This window comes from Balearica regulorum, chromosome 12, assembly GCF_011004875.1.
Source record: "Balearica regulorum gibbericeps isolate bBalReg1 chromosome 12, bBalReg1.pri, whole genome shotgun sequence".
Classification (NCBI taxonomy): Eukaryota; Metazoa; Chordata; class Aves; order Gruiformes; family Gruidae; genus Balearica; species Balearica regulorum.
In genome coordinates this window covers 89213-110840 of record NC_046195.1, presented here as the reverse complement: position 1 = coordinate 110840, position 21628 = coordinate 89213, and the positions used below count along the sequence as shown (strand labels likewise).

General features: G+C 44.2%; 1 protein-coding gene across 1 annotated transcript; it reads left to right on the top strand.

Annotated features, from left to right (window-relative positions):
* Positions 1-727: 727 nt before the first annotated feature.
* Positions 728-20128, top strand: LOC104640155 (immunoglobulin delta heavy chain). The gene is made up of 7 exons (XM_075764782.1): positions 728-963; positions 1953-2322; positions 14580-14639; positions 17388-17668; positions 18332-18394; positions 18865-18981; positions 19426-20128. The coding sequence occupies exons 1-6, from the start codon at positions 891-893 to the stop codon at positions 18978-18980; spliced, it is 963 nt and encodes a 320-aa protein (XP_075620897.1). The 5' UTR covers positions 728-890; the 3' UTR covers position 18981; positions 19426-20128.
* Positions 20129-21628: the final 1500 nt, after the last annotated feature.

Genomic DNA, 21628 nt, shown 5'->3' with positions numbered 1-21628 from the left:
TGCAGTAGCTCTCCCTGTTCCTCTAGCTCCCCAGCCAGCCTCTCTGTGCTGGGTGGAGTGGAGCAGCGGAGACAGCCCTGCTTTGTTTCCAAAAGACGTGAGAATCAGTCTGCACACTGATTGGTGTGGGCAATGAGCAGGGGAGCTCTCTGAGGGACTTACAGCTCTGAGGCCTCTCCCATTTATCAGCAGTACTGGAGCATCCCCATGGGCCCCTGCAGTATATGGTGGGCAACAGGATTCTCCTACGGCCACATGGCCCATTTTGCCCGGGGCAGACGTTCCTCCCAGGTGGGATCCTGCTCTTCACCACACAGGAACAGGAAAACTGCCTGCTCTATTTCAGTGCTTTGGGTAAAGCTCACAGTGCTATGGACATGGAGAAGCCAGATGTGAAAATCCTCCTGCTCCCTCCCAGATCTGGTAGCTATGGCCCTCGGCTGGGTGCTGGGCAACAGATTTGGGCCATGCTGAGGGAGAAGATCCTCTCCACATTGCCATGCCTGTCCCCTCCCAGCCATCTACAAGACCACAGACACGTACAGGCCCACAACCTCTGATAGGAGGTTCAGAGATACTGGTGTGAGGGGCCCTGGGGAGACAAGAGAGGTCCCTGTGTTTCCTGTGCCCGCTAAGCAGTGCAAAAAAGGGAACGTGGTTTCCTGTCCCCACCCAGGCCAGCAGTGACAAATGTATCCAACTTCCCAGTGTGTGAAGCACCTGCAACTGCAAAGGGTTTGCTCTGAAAAGGCTGCAAACCTGCTTGGAGTTGCAAGGAAGTCTGAGCCTTCAGCACTGGTAGGACAAGGCATTTCTCTGCTGACTCAAAGAAAGGAAGGTTTCAGGCCTTCTCAGCCCCACAGTTTTATTTTTCTACTTCACTGTGCACTATGCAAATTCCTCTGGGGAAGCCTGCAATGTTCCTCTTGATGCTGGTCATCACCTTTGCTGCAGTCCTTAAAGGTGAGAGTTCCCCCTTTCCTGGGAAAAGGACATGGACATTTGTTTGTGTGTGTGTGTGTGTGTGTGTGTGTGTTTCCCTCTGCTTGTATCATTCTCAAAATACTTGTCTCTTTCCTGCCCTTCCATAGGATGTGTGGAGGTTGGAGGACTGATAGAAGGATGGAGATCTGACATACCCCTGCAGTACCCCACCGCCAGGCATAGAAAAGATGTTTATCAGGCCGTGGGCTAGAAGGGATGGGAGCCCAGGTTGGCTCTTCCTGACCTAGACAGATCTGAGCTCAGTCCTCCCATGGTAGTTTGACCCCTCTCTCCAGATCCCCAGAGCATTGCTCAGCCCTGCACTGTCCTGCTGTGGGTGGGAATGAGGGAGCCAGGCTGGCTCTGGGATTAGCTCTGACTGGACAAGAAGGAGCAGCAGCAGGATGGTCCTGATGCTGTCATGTCTCCTCTTGGCAGCAACTGCAGGAGGTAAGGCAGGTCCCAAGAGGGGTCCCAGGAACACAGAGCCATTTCTGTGCCCAGGTATTTCCATGCCCCGCTGTACTGCCTATCCCTTGCATTCCTGCGCTGACCCATCTCATTTATCCACATATTGGTGTGTCCAGCACAGGGAGAGAGAAGGGTTTGTGGGGGAATGGGGACAGCTTTGGAGCTTTAACTTCCCACTATAAAAGAAGGACATCTGGGAAGGTCTGGGGACTCCATGCTCTCCTGCCAAGCTTCTGGATTCATATTTAAAGATATGACACATTTACGAGCAGTTACACAGATGCTTGTGGGGGTCTTACCAGTGCTTTGGGCAGTACAAAAAAAATATCGGTCTGTGGTGTCTGGGCAAGCCACTGCCTCCAGGGATAACTCCTGGAACTAAAGGCCAAAATAGCAGTTTTGTGCACCCTACACACAATAGTCCCCAGGATGGACTATTGCACCCATGAGCTTTCTCACAGACACTCAAATCACATACCTGCCCTGTGTCTTTCCAGGTACCCTTTCCCCCATAGAGATGGTGGCATCTGGTCCCAAGGAGGGGAAGGTCTCCGGATCACTCCCACTCACCTGTACCATAATGGGAGCACCTCTGGATAGCCCTCAATATGACTGGAATTGTGTCCGTCAGGCCCCAGGAGGGGAGCTGCAATTTCTAGGCTGGAGCTATCCTTTTGGGAATAACACAGGCAATGCCCCACTCTTCCAAGGCCGAGTCACCATCTCTGCAGATAAAGAAAAAAACAAGGTCTCCATGCAGCTGCATGCCCTTACAGCCTTAGACACGGCCACCTATTTCTGTGCCAGGCAGCACACAGCGCTGCCAGCGGAGGGAGAGGCAGCACAGAAAGGGGGAGGACTGCTGTGGTGACAAGGCCCTTTCTCAAAATCACAGTTGCCTGTACATGCTCTGGGATATAGCAGTGAGGTTTGGGATTAATAGACGTTGGAACTTCCAATCTATCCATGGACAACTGAATTTGCAATAAAATTTGACATTTATAATGGAAGTTAGAAATAAAATTTCATGTAGGAATAAGTCTCATGGGCAGGACAAATCCCCAAACCCCTCACACAGCATAGACTTTTCACCTCCATTTACGGACTTCCCCACCAGCTACCATCACCACCTCTTCCTCACAGCTACCCTGTTGCTCCTTCAATCCCAGGAGAATGTGGGCAGAGGGACCACCGCAGGGCATGTCTCTGGACAGGGATGCTGTGGAGCCAGTGTAGGGACCACACGAGGGCACATGGCTCCTCTGTGCAGCCCAAATCTGCCCCAAGCCGCCTGTCCAGCCCCTTCCTGTAAAGAAGGGGGTTGTATCCCTAGTGGGTAGTTACCCTCACAGCTCTGGGCATGGCAGTGGATGGATGCTTTGTCACATGCTGGACCTGGGGTAGGGCCCCGGCAGTGCCAGTCTGCAGCAGTATGTGTAAAACCTCACTGCACAAGGGAAAAGGCTTTTGGGCTGATGTGGCTTTTTGGGTGAGAGGAGTCTGCAAGCAGGGGACTGTCAGGAAAGAGGGAAGTGCGCCTGAGGACACAGACATGGTGGAAGAGAAGAGGAAGGAAGAAGGCAAATAGTGTCCTGGGCTGCATTAGGCAGCAGGTCGAGGGAGGAGATCCTTCCTCTCTGCTCAGCACTGGTGAGACCACACCTGGAAAGCTGTGTCCAGTGGTTGGCTCCCCAGTGCAAGAGAGACATGGACATACTGGAGAGAGTCCAGCAAAGGGACGCAAAGATGATTAAGGGGATTGCAGCATCTGTCCTGTGAGGAAAGACTGAGAGAGATGGCACTGTTCAGCCTGAAGAAGAGAAAGCTCAGGCAGATCTTATCAATATATAAGTACCTGGAGGGAGGGTGTAAAGAGGATAGAGCCAGGCTCTTTCCAGTGGTGCCCAGTGACAGGACAAGAGGCAGTGAGCACACATGGAAACACAGGAGGTTCCCTCTGAACTTAGGGAAAGACATTTTTACTGTGAGAGTGACCAAGTACTGGCACAGGTTGCCCAAAGAGGTTGTGGAGTCTCCCTCCTTGGAGATACTCAAAAGCCATCTGGACATAGTCCTTGGCAATTGGCTCTAGGTGACCCTGCTTGAGCAGGGGGGTTGGACCAGATGACTTCCAGAGGTCTGGAATAGCATAGCATAGCATAGCATAGCATAGCATAGCATAGGATAGAATAGAATAGAATAGAATAGAATAGAATAGAATAGAATAGAATAGAATAGAATAGAATAGAATAGAATAGAATAGTTCAGTTGGAAGTGACCTATCACAGTCATCTAGTCCAACTGCTTGACTACTTCAGCGCTGACCAAAAGTTAAAGCATCTTATTAAGGGCATTATCCAAATGCCTTTTAAACACTGACAGGCTTGGGGCCTAAAAGTTAAGTCCTAAAAGACCTTCCTTTTCACTCCTTTTGCACTACTTAATTCACTTGCAACTTTTGCTCTGAGTATCAGGATTAAAACTTAGAGCAAACACAGGAACAGCAACGTAGGCTTCCTTAAGATCAGCAAAGTATAGCTTTGTATTGTTGACTTGCATGATAAAAAAGTAATCTCCACACACAAAGGAACACAGAGGTAAAATGGCAGGTCGGGGAACCCAAATAATACCCTCACCCAGCTTCTCCCAGGCCGCCACAGGTGGTCGGCTCATGAAGGGCTTATCTTCACAAACATGAAGGAACAGAAGAGGCACAATGGCAGGTAGGTGATCTCCAATAACACATTCAGAAAATGAGAGGCCCTGCTTTATCTCCTTCCCAGACTGTCCCAACAAAGCCATCAGTCTCATGGTTCAGGTATGAAACTCATCAAGATGAGTCAACAGGAGATGCTCTCCGGAGCACCTTTCAGACTAAGGGGAGTATTACTGCCTTGGGGATATGGGGCACATTATGGGATGCCTGGAACATCTTAGGATGTTTTCTGGAGTAAAAAAAGTCAGGGAAAGGCAGGGATCAAGGTGGTTTGGGGAGGAACAAACATAGGAAAGCAGAGGGGAAAAGGGATAAAATGGACTGGTCACAGGTAAATAGATGAATATTCAGGAAGCTTGTCTGACTGTGTCCTACACCTGATCAGTGCAGCCTGTCCTGTCGTCTCATTAAACTACAATGTAAACTAGAATGTGGGGAGAGGGTGAGAAATAATTTTCCTTGCTTTTGCAATTGAAAGTAAACAAGTGTTTCTGACAATGTGTGCTTGCAACCTTAATAGTCTGTGCATCCCATAAAAGAGAGTCTATAGGAATAAGCGGGATAAAAATTTCTTTACTGTAAGCTCTGTCTCCATGTGACAATGGATGTCTGCTTATTCTGAGAGGGGTCAGCATACATCTCTATGTGTGGGAGGCCTTTTGCATGTGTGCTTTGGGGTCTGCCCACACAAAAACATAATGCACACCTACATCTTCAATGGCTATGTCATCTTTGGTTCACGTGATGTTGACTCTTCTTACAAATGAAGACTGTGGACAAATCCAGTTATTGTTGTGGTATGAAAGGAATGGATGTGCAATGATCCAGGTTCAGGGTAAACTGCTACAGAAATGTAAGTGTGGGTTAAAGTATGAGTAGAGGCTGCCTGAGGACCAAGAATTATACTAAGGGGTTTTTTTCCCTGGAAGGAGGCAGCTGAGCCTTTACAGTGTGAGCTTGTGCTAATCAACCAACCATGCACAAAGAAACTATCTAGTATGTCTCCTGCAAGTCCACTCTTACGCTCCTGGGATGCCATCTTGGAGGCAAAATTTTTCACTTCCCTGCCTTCACTTCCCTTCCTCTCCCCTCTTATTTCTTAACTCAGGATTGAGCTTCAGGATTCAATGTTTCCTGCAGTTTTCTTTCAGCATTAACTCAAGTTATCAAATAAATTTGTAAAACTCAAATGAAAAGCAAGCTGGTTAATTTAGCAAGAGGTATTCCCCAGATACTCACACAAAATCAAAACCAAGCATAAATAAACAATCTAAAACATAGCTAGCCACGTGGTTAAACAGTAAGGCAAACTAGATTAGAGGAAATAAGAAAGCCATCAAGAAAAAAGCTTATGACTGAAAAAAATAAATCACAAAAAATAAAAAAAAAAAAGGAAAAAGCAGAACAGTAGCAGTAACCAATATAAAAATCAAGTACCATAAGTCCCAAAGTGGGGCATCCTTGCAGCAGTGACCATGGGATGGTGGAGTTCAGGCTTCTGAGAGAAGGGAACAAAGCAAATAGCAGGATCACAATGCTGGACTGCTTTGTCTTGTTCAGAGTCCTTCTTGGAAGAAGTCCATGTGTCACAGAGAAAAGGCTTGAGGAATTTCACTTTCTTTCATTTATTGCCTAGTAACATAGATTTTTAATTCTGATTTAGATACTGAGAAACAAAGACGACACAGACTACTAAGCAAACTCTTAGGGAAACACCCTTCCCCAGGTTCAAATTGAATCCACCCCTCTCCTCCACCCTTGCCATCTCAGCATCTCTTGTTTTCACCACACAATATACTCAGTCCTTCCCAATTCCTTTGGTGAGGCAATGGGCAGCTCAGGAGGTTGAGATCATGTTCCTCATGGTTTCTTTCTGCCGTACTTTGCTTCTTGTTCATTTTCTCTACTACTTCTTCCTTCTTACCTCTTCTGTTCTGACATGGGCTGTGACCCCACAGGCCACAGTCCTTTCATGGGTTCTGCCTGTTCTTGCATGGGAAAGTGACTTGTCCACGAGCCACTTCCCTTTTGGGAGGGTTCCTGCTCCAGCATGTGTTCCTCCATAGGATGCATTCACTTCAAGCCTTTTACTTGCTCTGGCACTGACTGCCTCTTTCCAACACAGCAGCTCCAGTCATCTCCCCAACAATGTCCCCTTCCACATGTCTTTTTTTTATGTTTCCACTTATGTCTTTCCTTTCCTGTCTCTTGTGTGTCCTCATGTGTGTACTCACATGTCTCTTCCTGTGTCTCCTCTCAGATCTGTCACAGGTGAATTATTAAGAGAAATCATCATTGTGGGGTTAACTAAAAGGATTTTATTAATGATTGTATGACAATGAAATGACAATTAAGGGATGATTGAATGAAAATTAAATGGTAATCAAATGGTAATTAGGCAGTAACTGAATGGTAATTAAACAGTGATTTGACAATGATTTGAAAATGATAATTTAAATGATAATTTAGACAGTGATTAGATGGTGGTCAAACACTCTACTATTTACTACACTTCTAATAATTAAACTATAGCTGGATATATAACTGTTGCTAGCACACAATATACTTTTAGGCTAGTGAAAAATGTCGCTTACCTTGTTATAGATATCAGACCCCAAGTAGGGGATCTCTCAGCCTCGAGGAGTAACTTTGAGAGGCATCCCTGCTCAAGGGGGAGATCACTGCCGTGCAGCCTGCTGCCATACAAGAGAGGTCAATGGGCTTAGGGGGCTACAGATATTTATAGCATAAAATGATTGACTCACAGTCAAAACCCCCTTTGGTGTATGTGCAGGAGTGCAGTCGTAGCACTTACAATTTTGTCTAGTTGCAGCTCAGGCTGGTACTGTTAGCCCCTGATATGACATGGCTTGGGTTCCTTGGTTCCTGAGAAGATATGGCCCAGCACAGTTCTCACAGTTTGCACAGCGGGGCTGATTTCCATCAGGTCTTTTTTCAGGTGATGCCTGAACCAAAGTACCGTTCACTCTGTCAGAATGGGTGCATCCGTCACAGTCTGCTTTTTGTTTCCTTTACCCCTAGCAGCGAGTGACCCATGTGCTCCTCTGATAGGTTGAGGTTTTGACATCTGGTGGATTAGTTTTACCTGTTTCAGCACCAGCTGGAACCAGTTGTGACAGACACAGAGCAGTACATGACATCCTTCTACAAAGGACACCCCTGCAGCACCTACCTAGGGAAACCTGGAAATTTATGCCCAATAAACCATGAGAGACTGTTCTGAGGAGAAGAGATGTCCAGAACAACTCATTCATTTTCAAGAATCATCTCCTCCAAGCTCAAGAACCCATGTACAGGGTTCATCCCCATGTACAGGAAGCCAAGCAAAGGTGGCAGAAGGCCTACATGAATGAACGAGTTGCTCCTGACAAAACTCAGACATAAAAAGGAAATATACAAGTACTGGAAGCAGGGTTGGGTGATCTGAGATGAACATAGAGAATCTATCAAAGCATGCAGACATGGGGATAGGAAAGCCAAAGCCTACCTGGCACGGGATGGTAAAGGCCACAAAAAAAACTTCTACAGGTATGTCAGCACCAAAAGGAAGACATGGGAAAACATTCCTGCTGCTAAATGGGAATGGGATTTGGTGACAATGGGCACCGAAAAGGATGAATGCTGCCTTCCTCATTAATAAGATTTACCTTCAGGAATTCCATACCCCTGAGGTCAGTGGGAAAGTCCAGAGCAAGGAAGATGAAGGTCCTCCTCAGCTCAGGTTGAAAGAACATTTAAACAAACAGGACACACACAAGTCTTTCTGATGCATTTAAACAAACAGGATGCACCCACAAGTGCTGAGGGAGCTGAGCAATGTCATGTGAGGCCACTCTTTATTATCTTTGCAAGGTGATGGGAATCTGGGCAGGTTCATGAGAACTGGAGAAAGTAAATGTCACTCTTCAAGAAGAGTAAGAAGGAAGATATGACAGGCTGGTCAGCCTCACCTCAGTCCCTGAGAAGATGATGGAAAAAAAGAATCCAGAGAAACCTTTCAGGTGTGCTCAGGATTGGGAGTAGTCAACATGGATATAAGAAGGAGAAATTTTGTTTAACTAACATCATAGCCTTCTGCAATGAGATGACTGGCTTGGTGAAGGAGGGGAAAGCAATGGATGTTGTTTATCTTGATCTTAGGAAAACTTTCAATGCTGTCTCCCATAATATTCTCATAGACTGATTTTGTATGGACTAGATGAATGGACAGTGAGTTGGACTGAAAACTGGCTGAACTGCTGGTCTCAAAGAGTTGTGGTCAGCAGCATAAAGGCCATTACTACCTCAGGGATCAATAATGGATCTGATGCAATTTCACATCTTCATGAATCACCTTGATGATGGGACAGCATGCACCCTCAGTGATCCAGCAGATGATACTGTTTTGGGTTTGCGTGGCAAGGTTTTGGTAGCAGGGGGACTACAGGGGTGGCTTCTTTGAGAAGATGCTAGAAGTTTCCCCCATGTCCGATAGAGCTAAAGCCAGCTGGCTCCAGGATGGACCCGCCATTGGCCAAGGCCAAGTCCATCAGTGATGGTGACAGCACCTCAAGGATAACATATTTAAAAAGGAGAAAAAAAAAACCCCAAACTAGTGGCAGCTTTTGCAACCATAGAGAGGAGTGAGAAGATGTGAGAAACTTTGCAGACACAAAGGTCAGTGAAGAAGGAGGGGGAGGAGGATCTCCAGGCGCCAGAGCAGAGATTGCCCTGCAGCCCGTGGAGCACCCTGTGCCAGAGCAGGTGGAGACACCTGAAGGAGGCTGTGACCCCATGGGAAGCCCGCGCTAGAGCAAGCTCCTGGCAGGACCTGTGGATCCGTGGAGAGAGGAGCCCACACCAGAGCAGGTTTGCTGACAGGACTTGTGACCCCATGGATCCACGCTGGAGCAGTCTGGTCCTGAAGGGACCCACATTAAAGCTGTTCGTGAAGAACTGCACCATGCGGGAAGGACTCACATAGGAGAAGTTTATGGAGGACTGTCTCCCATGAGAGGGATCCCACGCTGGAGCAGGGGCAGAGTGTGAGGAGTCCTCCCCCTGAGGAGGAAGGAGCAGGAGAGACAATGTGTGATGAACTGACCACAACCCCTATTCTCCATCCCCCTGTGCCACTGAGGGGGAGGAGGGAGAGAAGTCGGGAATGAAGTTGAGCCCAGGAAGAAGGGAGGGGTGGGGGGAGGTGTTTTAAGGTTTAGGTTTTATTTCTCATTATTCTATTCCATTTTGCTTGGTAATAAACTAGATGATTTTTTTTTCTAAGTTGAGACTGTTTTGCCCGTGACGGTAATTGCTGAGTGATCTCTCCCTGTCCTTATCTCGACCCACGAGCCTTTCGTTATATTTTCTCTTCCCTGTCCAGTTGAGGAGGGGGAGTGATAGAGCGGCTTTGGTGGGCACATGGCCTCCACCCAGGGTCAACACAACACAAAACTGGGAGGAGTTGTGCTACCATTCAGAAGCATGGAGAACTAGGCAGACAGGAACCTCATGAAGTTCAATGAAGGGAAATGCAAAGTCCTGCATGCAGAGAGGAATAAGCCCAGGTGCCAATACATGCTGGGGACCAACCAATTGGAAAACAACTTGGCAGAAGGACCTGGAGGTCCTGATGGACAACAAGGTGAACATGAGCCAGCAAAGTTCCCTTGTAGCAAAGACCAAAAACTTCCCAGACTGCATTAGAAGGAGTGTTTCCAGCAGGCTGAGGGAGGTGATTTTTTTTCCCCTCTGCTCAGAACTGGAGTGCTGTGTCCAGTTCTAGGTTCCCCAGTACAAGACACATGGGGACATATTGGAAGGTCCAGGGATGGAATTAGAGCATCTCTCGTAGGAGGAGAGGCTGAGAGAACTGGACAGTTCAGCCTAGAGGAAAGATGACTCAGGGAGATCTTATCTATATAAATACCTGATGGAGGGGAGTAAAAAGGATTAAGCCAGACTGTTCTGAGTGGTACCCAGGGACAGGGCAAGAAGAAATGGGCACAAACTGAAATACAGGAAAATACACTTAAACATAAAAAAAGGTTTTCCACTGTGAGAATGGCTGAACACTGGAACAGGTTGCCTAGAGAGGTTGTGGAGTCTCCATATTCAAAACTCAACTAGATACCATCCTTAGGTACCTGCTTTAGCTGACCCTGCTTTGAGCAGGGAGTTGGGACTTGATAATCTTCTAACATCCTGTGGTGGTTTAGTCCTGGCTGGCAACTAAGCACCACACAATCGCTTGCTTACTCCCTCTCCGCGACAGGATGGGGGAGAGAAACGGAAGAGTGAAAGTGAGAGAATTTGTAGGTTGAGACAGAAACAGTTTAATAGGACAAACACAAAAAGGAAAATAATAATAACAATAATAATAATACTACAAAAAATAAAGTGATGAACAGCACAAATTCTTACCACCCAAAGTCAATGTTTCCAAGACCCCCAGCTGCCCAGCCTCCCAGCCCACACGCGCAAGCAAAACAAGACAAGGAATTAATTCCTCACTTCCCATCGGCAGGCAGATGTTCAGCCATCTCCAGGAAAACAGGGCTTCATCACATATAACAGTTGCTTGGGAAGACAAATGACATCACTCTGAAGTCAATGCTCCATCCCCAGCTACCACACAAGACCCCCAATTGCCATGCCAGACCCCCAGCTGACACGCCTCTCAGCCCACCCCCCAATTATAAATGAAACATGACATCGTACGGTATGGAATATACTTTTGGTCAGTTTGGGTCAGCTGTCCTGGCTGTGTCCCCTCCCAGCTTCTTGGGTGCCCCCCGCCTTCTTGTTGGCAGGGTAGCATGAGAAGCTGAAAACTCCTTGACTACTTGGCAACAACTGAAAACATCAGTGTGTTATCAACATTATTCTCATCCTGAATCCAAAACACAGCAGTACACCAGCTGTCAGAAAGAAAATTAACCCTATTCTTGCTGAAATCAGGACACATCCCTTCCGGCCTCATTCATTCTGTGACTGTGTTTCTGGGATAAACATTCAGTCCCCTCCCCCTCCCCCCTGCAAATTCTAGCATATCCACACAGAAAAAGAGGCTATGATATCAAGTAAAATTAACCTCTGAAGAATTTGTGCATCACAGGCTCATTTTGCTAGAACAAGAAAATATCAGAGATATGAATAATTTTAGATCCAGAATAGTCTTGATATGTAAGAAAAAATTAAACTTACAGTTTGGGACAGCTGGTCCTTGACATTCTTAGGAAAATATCCTACCTTAATTCTCTAGAGTTTTATTAAAAATATATCTGGAATCAAGTAATGTGAGTTAAAAGGGCTCTTACAATCCAAATCGATCATATTCAATGTCACCAAGTATGGGCAATGTTTCAGAAAGAGAGTTGCATTATTCCTTTAATCTACCATAAAAGTGATGCTGCCAATGCTATTTTTAATTTATGGCAATTGCTGTGTGGTTTGATTATCCAGCAATAAAAAAGCAGAGCAAGACAAAATGCAGCATTCAAAAGACATCAAAGAAGGGGTGTCACCCAATACTGAAATGAAAACACAAACGTTTTTGTATGACTATTCATCACTGTGTGGACTACATCACACAGTGGTTGAAGGGGATTGAACCACCCAACACAAACTGACTTCCTGAAAAGCCTGAAGGTGCAACATACTCCACTTCCTCACGATGTCATCTTCCCACAGACAACAGCATCCTGTAGAACACATTTGATGCTGATTGTGATTCAAGCTATAGGAGAATCACTATACGCCATGCCAGTTTTTCTTGCACACAAATATGGACGTTGGTTTCAAGACCATTTGAACATATAATTATCAATACCAGTTCAGCAGATAGATTTTTACCAGCTACAGTTTGGAAGTTTCCATCTAAGTTACTCATTACATCCCCTTTGTGTATCCATTACAGAGAAACAAGTGGTTCTAAGAAGAAATTTGTCACTTCTCAAGGTATTTTAGACAGACAAAATAGCTCAGTCAATTGCACTTGGGGCATGACTCTCTCTCCACAACATTCAGATGACTACCTCAAATGCAGCCCCTGGAAGCTAGGTGAGACGTCTCTAACACCATGTGGCTGGAAGACAGCTCCAGTTTTCCCTGACCAGCCACACTGATCATGACCCTACACTCTACCACTGAGCATCATCATTGAAATATGCCCCTCTATCCACCACCTCAATCCAATATTACAATTCTCCCCTCCTCTTCACTCCTTTTCCACATCTATTTCTTCTTCAGCTCAATGATTAAAGAGATCATGCACTATTTCCCTCTTGAAATGCATGATTAATATTTTTCTCCATGACACAGATCATGATCTCATTGTCTTTGCCCATAACAGTTGTAATTTCTTCCCATTCATTTTCTCCTCAAGGACCACTTCAAGGAACATTTTCCGAGTTTCTGACAACACCAACTTACGTCACTGTCATAGGAAATCTAAGTTTATTCATTCATTCTTAAACACCTTCATGGGATATAGATTGTCATGGGTGATGGGAGCTGCACAGTCTCCAGTGCTGCTAAACTCCAAGGAGGTCTTAGAGCTTGCCTGAAATCACCCAGGCAACTCATATCTTCAGGGAAGAGAGTAGGGCCCATCCACTCTCGGGCCATTTCCAGCCCTGGCCTCTTTATGCCAGCAGCTAGAGGTCCCACTCCAACCTCCTTTTTTGTGTTAACCCTCACTGACAATTTTCAGTACTACTGCTCAGGCTAACAGTTTGAATCCTCTCCTCTTGCTGTCCTTTCACTTGGGTAGATCAATCCTATACCAGATCACAATTGCCTTATTGTCTTCCTACACATGTAATTTTTTCAGCATGTCAATACATTTCCCTTCTTTCCTGCCCTCTTCCAGCTTGACAGCAGTTAGAGAGCAGTATTAAATCACATTTCCTTGGTACACCACGTGCGTCCATCTGTACCCAGGTATTTTTTCCCTATAAAGCTGTTAACATGAGGTTGGCTTAGAGTTACTACCTCAGGGTAAGAGAGCCACAACATGTCCATTAATGGCATGTCCATTATGAAGGATTGTTCTGTTTAACAGGAAAGGGGGGGGGGCACGTGTGGTCAAGCGGTGGTGGAAGTACTCATACACTCACCCTAGTGAAAATATCAAGTGATTAATATGCAAATACCAAGTGATTAATGTTTCAGTTAAATGTCATTTGCTTGTATCATGTGGCTGTGTTTACATCCTTGCATTACAAGTTTATTTTTTATAGCACCTTCAGTAACAGTCAGACAATATCCAACCACCACAGCTCTGCTTCCTTAGTCATCACTGAAGTGGCAGCTGCTTTGCTGTTCAGCCTGCACAAGGAATGTATTCAAACAAAATTTATCTTCACCTGCGTATTATGCTTCACACAAATCTTTAGGTCCTGCTAGCACTAAGGATGCAGAACTTGTCCATCATGCAGGATTTGATCAATCTGCTTTGCAGCATTCAGAGCAAAATCCTTATTTAATAACTCCTCCCACAGAACAATATATCTCTACGTAATAAAGAACAATCGTATCTTTTTCACTTTTGAAGACACCAAAAGCATGATAAAGACTTCCTGAGGCACCAAATGACCCTCAGCACTGGCCCATCCAGAAAGATAACAACTCTAAAACCCCCGATTGAGCGTATTCCTCTTCTTCCTGGGCAACAAAAAATAGTTCAAAGTGAAAAAAAAACCCAGAACACTTCTACAGCTCTGAAGAGTTTCACCGATTGCTGTAGAATAATACTCAAACAACTTCTGCTTTTTCATTAAACTAAAATCTGAGCCTTCCCAGAGTAACAGTATAATCCTTTATTATAATTCTACATGTCCTGAGCAGGTTCAAAGTCCCCTCTTTTGGCCCAGCTTCTGGTCCTTATTTTAAAGTGTATGTGATTCCTTCAGGTGGTGTATAGGGTATAAGACTACCTGTCTCATACAGTAAAAGGGAAGGAAGAGGCACTTTTTGTAACCAAGTATATCGCTGTGTTGAGAGCTTGGGAGTAGCACAGTGACACAGACTCTGTAAGGTCTCATACGAAAACCTGAGACTGCAAAAGGAACAATACATTTTGAGGAAGAAAGGCAAAAAGGAATGTGTTGAAGAACTGCAGAATTCCTATGAGCATTTATTCTGGAAATATACTGCTTACTGAGCAGGTAGAAGAGAAAAGGGTTTTAAAAGCTTTGGCCCAGATCAAGTTGTTTGAAATCACTCTACTATGAAATTATTGTTTTCTCCCCTCACGATTTTGCAAACAATGGTGACTTTGGAGCACTTTCATAGCAGTCCATGTATGGATCCTTTGGACAAACTGCTGGCATTTTATTCACTGATTTTATACACATTTAGATTGTTGTGAGCAATGTGGGTTTATTTGATTATTATGTGCAAACAGCGTGGCAACAGACAAGCTCGTGTTTGGAACTGGGATCACTTTTTCAGTTGAGCCAAGTAAGTACCACTTGTTTTACTACTTATGTATTTCTTAAGTTTGTGGTGCAGTGGACAAAGAGATTGTGTGAGGTGACAGCATAATGAAAAATTTCTGCTGCCTCGGATCTCTTGAACATGCATTCTCCAATCAGGTGTTTGAGTCCTCTGCTCATATTTAGTTAACAAAGCTTTTCAGCAACAATAAAGATCATTTACTACTTATGTGCATCAGCAATTACCCCACTGCCTCCTGTAGCCACACTGCTAAATTTAAGACTGTTGTTTATACCCAGTGGGGATGGTGTCTTAGCCTAGCTTCAATATGAGGTGAAAGTACTTGCTTGCTTTCTTTTGTGTAACACGAAGGTGTGTAGAAAGGGAAAAATGAGATGTAAAGAGTTGCAGGAGAAAGTAGTTCCCATGTTTTTGTAACAACTGCTTGAAATGTCAGCAAGCCTTTGATATTTAGAAATGGCACTCTTCTAAACCTGGTCTTTGTAAGGATGGGCCATCTTCTCTAGCTTTTGTGTGATAGCATGGAAGTTGGGGCAATGGGTGAGTTTGTTTTGTTGATTTTTATTGTCCAAAAACATTCAATTGCATACCACCACCTGAACACACACACTCCCAAGACAGGCATGGGACTCTCTTAGGTGCCAGCTCACATCTGCAAACCCCATACAGCCCTACAGCTGCCTTTAAATCTTTAGGACATCTTACATGACTATTTTGGGGTAGATGGATGCAGCTCCAGTTCCTGTGGGAGTAGGGAGTAGACAAGAATAGATTTTCCAGGTTTCCAGAATGCTGGTATCCTGACTGGTTTTAGTGCTTTTTTTTTTTTTTTTTTTTGGGGGGGCGGGGAGGGCTGTGGAGTGGAAGATATTCAAAGGAATTTAAAAAGCTAAGAACACTGCAGGAGCTGGACCTCCTGAGAATCTCCAAGTACAAAAGACACAGAAAACATCCTTTAATCACTACACAGTTTTTGAGAGATCTCCTGAGAATTCAGTAAGAGAATACCTATGGAATTATTTGGTTCATTCCTTGTATACTTCTCATTGGAGGAAGCCAAGATCCACAAGAGGATGTAATATATAGCTAATTATGATATTTTGTTAAGATTAAGAGTAAAACAAAGTACAATTGTTTGCATATTGCATATTGCTTTTTGTGTGCGATACAAATACAACCACTCTCCCCCTACACCCCCTGGTACAAAGATGCTCTAAGGATCTACAAGAGATCTGTTTCTTTCTGAAGGGACAGTCAGAGAGAAGACAGAATAAATGGTGTATTTGGAATGGCACTAAACTCCTCTCTTAGACACCCTGGGGTTGTTCTTCAGGATGGCTCAGCATTATGCAGTCAGATGGTCTCCTGACTTGCAAACTTCTCCAGAGCTCACTTAACACTATTCACTTGTTAACTTAAGAGAGGTTTATATGCCCGGGTCAAGTTCCACATAGAAATATTGCAGAAACAGATTACTTTGTATCTGCAAGCAATCCCACTTATTGGAACAGCATTGTAGAGTGGAGTAACAAACTCTCTTCTCTGCCTATATGCTATGCTTAAGCCTTTTAGCCTCATCAGGTAAAGAATTTTTGGGTAATAAAAAAAGATCTTCCAATATGTATCATGTTACAAGCACATAAGGCTACCTTTGCAGTAAATGTTCTTTTTAGTATTTAAATTGTAATGAATTCAACAGTATATGATCATATTTGTTGTATTCTTAAAAGTTCCCTTCCTCATTTCAAAGTCCCGCACTTCAAGGAATTAACATATGTATATATATTTATATATATAAAATAGAATCATAAAATCAATCATAGAAACATAGAATTATAGAATGTTTGGGTTGGAAGGGACCTTAAAGAACATCTAGTTCCAACCCCCCCATCCATGGGCAGGGACACCCTCCACCAGACCAGGTTGCCCAAAGCCTCATCCAACCTGGCCTTGAACACTTCCAGGGATGGGGCATCCACAACTTCTCTGGGAAACCTGTTCCAGTGTCTCACCACCCTCTTAGAGAAGAAGTGTGTTCCTAATCTAAATCAATCCTCCTTCAGCTTATGGCCATTAGCCCTTGTCCTGTCAGTACACTCCCTGGTAAACAGTCCCTCTCCATCTTTCCTGTAGGCCTCTTTAGGGACTGGAAGGCTGCTATAGGGTCTCCCTGGAGCCTTCTCTTCTCCAGGCTGAACAACCCGAACTCTCTCAGCAGAGGTGCTCCAGCCCTCTGAGCATCTTCGTGGCCCTCCTCTGGACTCGCTCCAACAGCTCCATGTCTTTCTTGTACTGGGGAACCCAGAGCTGGGGTCTCCTAAGAGCAGAGTAGAGGGGAAGAATCATCTCCCTCGACCTGCTGGCCACGCTTCTTTTGATGCAGCCCAGGATACAGTTGACTTTCTGGGCTGTAAGCACACACTGCTGGGTCACATTGAGTTTTTCATTCACCGACACCCCCAAGACTTTCTCCACAGCGTTGCTCTCAAACCATGTATAGTCATATATAAGTTCTGGTAAAAACAAGCTTAGAAGTCCAAGGGATTAGAAGCTCCAATGAAAATCCCACCCTTATACTGTCTTTCTGTCTTTGATCTGGGCTTTGGGAAACAGGAGGAAGAAATAAACACAGAAAGACACTCAGCTGTCAGGGGGGGCAGTCATGGCTGGACTATATCTGAACTATTGATGGTTTAGCTCTCAGAAAAGTATGCAGAAAATAGTCATCCCAAAATGATGCTTCTTTTTCAGAGAGTCAAGAAGAATCTGCCCCAGAAGTCATTGTGCTTAAATCAAAGAAACCCAAACAATATAACAACAAAGTGAACATGGCTTGTTTGGCAAGGGCTTTCTATCCTAAGAACATCAGCCTTGATGTGCCCAAGAGTGACATTGTATATGATCTGAAGGCATCTCTTGTCACATCTGAGGGGATATATAGTACCATGAAAGTGGTTGGAGTGGAATCAGATGAAAAAGTGACCTGCAAGGCTATGCACAAGGGGAACAAGACTACAGCCAGCATAATTTTTCCAGGTACAGTGTTATGGTCCAAATGCAACATGATTCTCGGAGATGCATCTTCCACGGTTTTTTTATTGCCCTTCGAAAACCTAGCAGGAATATGTAAGTATAGTCAGAAAGGTATTTAGGCACTTAGGTAAGATGAGATATTCAAAAGCACCTAGCATATATGACCTTAATTCAACTATTTAAGAACCTGGCATTTTTTTCATAAAAAAAGGAAAAAAAAATCTCCAAGCAAACTCCCCCCCCAAACAAAAAAAAAAAACCAACAACAAAAACAAACCCAAACAAACCCACCTCTAATATTTGCCAGTCTAGCTTTACCTAAGGTAAAATAGTTCAAGGACATGAGTATACATGCCTGCTAGAAGAAAGCTTGAATATTTTTTGACCACTTTTTAAACTGTTCTTTTCCTATGGTAAAGTTCATTTCAAAATGGAGAGAAAATAAAACTCAAGAATTCGGGGGGGGTGGGGGTGGGGGTGGGGTGTCTGCAATCACATATAGAGAGCTAATTTTTCTCTTCAAGTAAATCTCAGAATTAATGACCTGCCATGTGATTCTCCAATACTGCTTATCTACTGCTGGGAAAAGAGCTATAGTATGTTCTGTGTAATTTTTGGTTTATATAGTTTGGATACAATTTATAGTATCTCTCAATCGTTCAACAGAAGAGAAGACTGAAGAATTTGAAACAGTTAATGTTTGCAACATTACAGATGCCTCTACAAAAGGTTAGTTGCCTAAAGGAACAAGAGTATGGGTACTTCATTGGAGATTCAGTAACAATGCATGAAAATGCACTGTCTTTGGTACAGAAATGTCTGAATTGCAGACACTTATTAAGCAATAAGCTGCACTTTTTGTGGACTCAATAAAAAATATGAAAAATTGCTTTGTCTGGTGCAGAAATGTTGGAATTGGAAATACTTATTGAGAAATAACCTGCTATTTCAGGTTAACTGACTAAATAGCTGAGAAATTTCCATGGGATAAGACAGCAATGGGGAGTAAATTCCTCACTTGGCAGACATCTCCTCTCTTCCCTGTATTTGATACATCCCTCTATCCTAATTTCCTTTGTTCCTGCTTCCCTCATCCACCTAGGATGTGTGGATTTTCCTTTTTTTTTTTTTTTTTTTTTTTTTTTTTGTGGGGTGGGGATAATATCAAGACCCACTCTCTTTCCTCCTTTCTAAAGCAGATGTCAAAATGGAGAAAGTGAATACGCTGTTCATGGCTGTTTTGGGTTTGCGAGTCCTGCTAGCAAAAAGCATTGCCTTCAATTCAATCATGAGTATCAAGCTGTTTCTCCTCTGAGGTAGGAAATACATCATTCTGTGCCTGGGAACACAGGAGGCAAGTGCAATGAGTGATCAGTTGGCTTTGCATCCTTCTGTAATGCCACAAGGAGTGACATCAGTTCAGGTGTTCCTGTTTCCACTGGATAAGTTAATGTGACCCCCAAATTACATTTCATCTGCCAACTGCCTTTGCATCGGGCTAGTCCAGAGCATCTCGGCTTCACACACAAAGTCTGGATAAATATCCAGATCAGCAAGAACTATAAAAGGAGAATCCCAAAAACCAACAAGTGTGAAAAAAGGGACAGAGAAAGGAGAAGGGAAAATTTAGAAGATTAGGTAGCCAAAATGACAAAAAAAAAAAAAAAAAAAAGCCCAATCCATTCCAGATTAACAGAAACTCAGCACCACTGTATCAAATGTGAATAAGGATTTAAAACAAACATTTTTTGATCTTTCAGGTACCGGGTAAGTGAGCTAGCAATAAGCCGAAGAAAAGCAGGAAAGAGCATACAGCAGGATAATTTAAAAACCATGGATCAGCTTTGCTACCAATAAACATCTAAAGAATCAACAACCCCCACCCCCCCACCCCCCTCCAGTTCCTGTTGATCTCTGAGCCCTTTTACTTCACCAAGGTGCTCTTCAGTTAACCATCTGGAAGCCTTCTTAGGCAGCTAATACTGCTGAAGTTGTGTAGCTTAGTTTCATTAATTGTTAGGACAATTTTTGCTATAAGAAATTTCCCTTATCCCTCTGCTAAGCAGGAATAGTTAGTTCTCCTACTCCTGTATCCATGCACTGAAGTATCCAAATTGCTTGGATACTTTGAAAATTAAAATGGAGCTTTATACTTACTATGCTTTAAAAATATTCTGTCTGATAATATCATGTTATTGTCTAAAGAAGTAATGCTTTTCTGCTTAGAGATCCCAGACACAAAGGGAGCATTGTATAGTTTTAATTTTTAGAAGAGAGAATTGCCATTTTTATTAGTGGCAATCTTCTAGTGCAGGTAACTAGATCTTCACTGGACCTGAAGAAATTCACTTCAGATAGGTATACAGTAGTATTTTCATTTCCATCTCTTCTTTAGAAAATTTTCTCTTTTGTTAAGTATATGGTACGTGCATTTTAGGATTCCTTAATATATACCAAAATAAAGTTTTCTTATACTTGGTTTGCACTGTGCCCTTTCTTCCAAAAGTTGGGTGGAAACTATTGAAATTCCGCTGTCCTATCCAGTGACCACTGAGAACTAGAAAACCACCTATTACAGCATAGATTTCCTCTTTATTAAATGTGTCTTTCCTGGGCTTTCCACAGGGAAAGAGAGAGATCTTCGGCACATTTGAGACTTCAGGAGGGCTATGAATTCTGGCCCTATTGGGCTTAAAGGAATTTTAATTATTCATGCCCCCTTCAAATTACTCAGGCTCAAAATTATGGATCATAACAAAAAGAGATGGGTTTAAAGAGAAAACAGCTGAGACAAGGGGCAATATGAGAATTAATGTACAGACCTCAGAAGGTGGGAGAACAGCTGCTGATTTCCCACTCACCAATACTAGGAAGGGGCCAACAGGAAACACTTTGGGGTTGTTTTGATAGATAACCTAGCCGTTTGGTCGGCAGTCAAAAAAGCCCCACACCGACTTTTGTCTCACAAGCTGCAAGATGCTTTCTGCTTGAAGCAGGATATGGTGGTTAAAACACATGACTAAATCACTCTATGCAAAGGAAATTCCTCCTCGCTTTTAAGAACATGTTAACCACTTCCTGGGGGGCTGGGCCCACAACATTTTTCAGCTGTTGACTGAACTATTGCTGGGTCCAAAGTAGCCCCGACAAGGGTGAATGCCAAACTCTATTTCCCTAAGCTTGACAAGTTTAGCTGTTCAAACCCTCACTCCCATCCAGAACATGGGACATTTCTGTGGTGAAACCACTGTCTCTAGGTCCTGCAGCTATGTGGTCAGGTCCCAGGAGCACATGCTTAGTGTGGAAAACCACAGTGGTCATGTTTTTGTTTCCTAGGCATCCCAAGGGCCAGATGGATATGTGGAGCTAGCTAGTCTATAAATGTCCCTTGTAACAACCTCCTTCCTGTCCCAGTTAAGCAGGCCATACTCCACTCGTGCAGTCTTAGTGACTCAGCCACACAACCAGACCAGGCTAGACTGCTCTCACAGCACCTAGATGCTACTGTGTTGGTTCCTTTCCACGCTGGCTGCTGACCCTGAGTTAATTTCCCTGTAGGTAGTGCCCAGCACTTGGGTCCCCTTCTGTCCCCGAGCATGGTGCTGTCTCCAGCAGCTCTTTGACATCCTCCTGCAAGTGGGATAGCCCCAGACCAAACTGGGCCACAGGACACAGAGCCTGCAGAAGCAGAGAGCTGCCCTGCAGCATCCCTGGGTTGTCATTAGAGCCCCAGGAACTCTGCAGCATGGTGCAGATGTTATGTACCTCATACCATAGGAAGCTTCTCCTCATGAATCTTTCTCACAAGGGCAAGCATTGATCCTTTTTGTTTCTGTGGGGCAGGTGCACACTCAGAGGGTTGTGGGTACAAAGATGCAGCTGAAATCACCTGCCCATAGGAGCTGCCTTTGAGCAGTTTGCAGTAGTGCCAAAGGGACACTTCCTTCCAAGCTTCTGCATGTT